Source organism: Rutidosis leptorrhynchoides, chromosome 7 (genome assembly GCF_046630445.1).
Source record: "Rutidosis leptorrhynchoides isolate AG116_Rl617_1_P2 chromosome 7, CSIRO_AGI_Rlap_v1, whole genome shotgun sequence".
NCBI lineage: Eukaryota > Viridiplantae > Streptophyta > Magnoliopsida > Asterales > Asteraceae > Rutidosis > Rutidosis leptorrhynchoides.
In genome coordinates, this window is record NC_092339.1 from 376,255,338 (window position 1) to 376,257,406 (window position 2,069).

Here is a 2,069-nt window from a genome sequence, read left to right on the forward strand (position 1 = left end):
TTTTCTTTTCTTTTAATATTAGTGATTCAAATACATAAACTTAAGATGATACATGTTATAAACAAATACAAGAACAAATCGTGTAGGATGGAACGTATCCACCTTTACATTAACTACATAAAATACCATCTTTCAGTTTATAACTAATTAATTATTATTTTTGGGAGATGTTCTTAATGAACATACGGAAGTATTAAAAAATCCACCCAAAACTAAGCATTTCAAGTAGGAACTAAATTAGAATCATCATCATGTCCATGATTGAACACCGGTTGGATGCTATGCTTTCTTTATATATTTATTTAATCATATTATATATATTTATTAAAGTTGTGAAGAAACTGTTGAATTATGTGATTCATTCAAGCTTATTTCTTGTGTTTCCTTTTCTAGCTTATGGTGTTTGTGTTGTGTTTGCAGGTCCTGTTAAAAGGACTGATGGTGCAATGCTTTCAAGGTTGGGGTCCTTTGTTGCTGGTTCTTAATCTCAAGGGTGCTGGTTGTCATTCTGGAATCTTGTGGCTCTATATATATGCTTGTATCTCCTAGGGTTAAAAAGCGCGTTCACTGTTGCTTCTGCACTCTTGTTTTGATCGTTATCTTGTAATCCCTAATATCCAAATTACTTTGATGAATCAATTGTTTATCAATTGATTGATCTGATTACTGTTTCATACTACTCATATTGGTTGTAATTTTGGTGCATAATCTTGGCACCTTGTTGTGTTCGGTTTGGTGTGTTGAATTCATCTCTTCCTGTGTTTGGTGTTTAATTCTATCAATAAAGAAGACTTTATTGTTTCTCTTCTTATTTTTACATGGTATCAGAGCGTAGGCTCCAGATCTGTTGGTGATTCGATTGGCTTGAAGAAACCCTAATTTCAAAATTAGGGCTAGGGTTTTTCTGACTGCTGGTACTGCCGTCTGTTATCGTCTTCCGCTGTCATCTGTTTCTGTGCTTGAGATTATTTGCTCTATAGGGGAGTCCCTTTCTCTTTACTTTCTCATTTTCCTTATTACCCTTGTTGAACGAATCCCAATACCCAACTCTTGATCCATGTTCTTGAAATGTGTGAAAACCTGATCAAGCATTTGGTTGATTCCTGACCTGTTCTTTGTTTTTAGTTATTTTTTCTTTGTCCCTACAGGTTGTGTGGCTTTGTGTTTCTTATTGCTGTGTGGTTCTGTTTACTCTGTTTTTGTGTATCTGTGTGTGACCTCCTGTTTTGTCTATTACTATGGATGATGCTGAGACTAATGCTATTACTTTGATTACCAAATTGGACTTTGGTGACCCTCTTTATCTTCACCCTAGTGACACCTCTGCTACACCTCTTATTACCCTAAAATTAAAAGGGACTGAAAATTATAAAATTTGGAGTAGATCTGTGTTACTTGCTCTTGAAACAAAAAACAAAGTTGGTTTTATTGATGGCACTTGTATTAAAAACACTATTGATGAAATTCTTGCTAAACAATGGGATAGGTGTAATTATGTTGTTTTATCCTGGTTACTTGGGTCTATTGCTGATGAACTTTATCCTGGTTTAATATTTTTTGAAAATGCTTCAACAGTTTGGACTGAACTAAAAGAAACATATGATAAAGTGGATGTGTCTATCATTTTTAATGTTCATCAGAAAATCAATTCCTTGAAACAAAATGGGTCATCTTTATCTGAATATTATCATGGTTTAAATGCTTTATGGAAATAATATGATACCTTGGTTGTTATTCCTACTTGTGTCTGTGCTGCTGCCACTCATATAACAGACCACAATAAGACTCTCAAGTTAATGCAATTTTTAATAGGATTAGATGATTGTTATGCTTCTGTTAGGAGTAACCTCCTTTTGAGGGACCCTCTGCCTGATGTTAAAAATACCTATGTTGTGGTGTCTAGGGAAGAATCCCATAGGGGTTTCTCCAACAAAGATACCATAACTAAACCTCAGACATCTGCATTTATTGCCCAGACCTCTAATCATAGATTTCAGAACAGCAATGGTAACAATAGAGGTCCTAACACCAGTCTTAAATGCAAAAAATGTAGTAAGGTTGGTCACACA

The 2,069-nt window shown here is 34.6% G+C and overlaps 1 protein-coding gene across 1 annotated transcript; it reads left to right on the forward strand.

Moving 5' to 3' along the window:
* The first annotated feature begins 1,238 nt into the window (after positions 1–1,238).
* LOC139860544 (uncharacterized) lies at positions 1,239–1,715 on the forward strand. The gene has a single exon (XM_071849295.1). It carries the CDS (start codon positions 1,239–1,241, stop codon positions 1,713–1,715), a length of 477 nt encoding a protein of 158 aa, XP_071705396.1.
* Positions 1,716–2,069: the final 354 nt, after the last annotated feature.

Excerpts from the sequence above, each read along its gene's own strand:
- LOC139860544 (XM_071849295.1), top strand. The coding sequence starts at position 1,239 with ATGGATGATGCTGAGACTAATGCTATTACTTTGATTACCAAATTGGAC.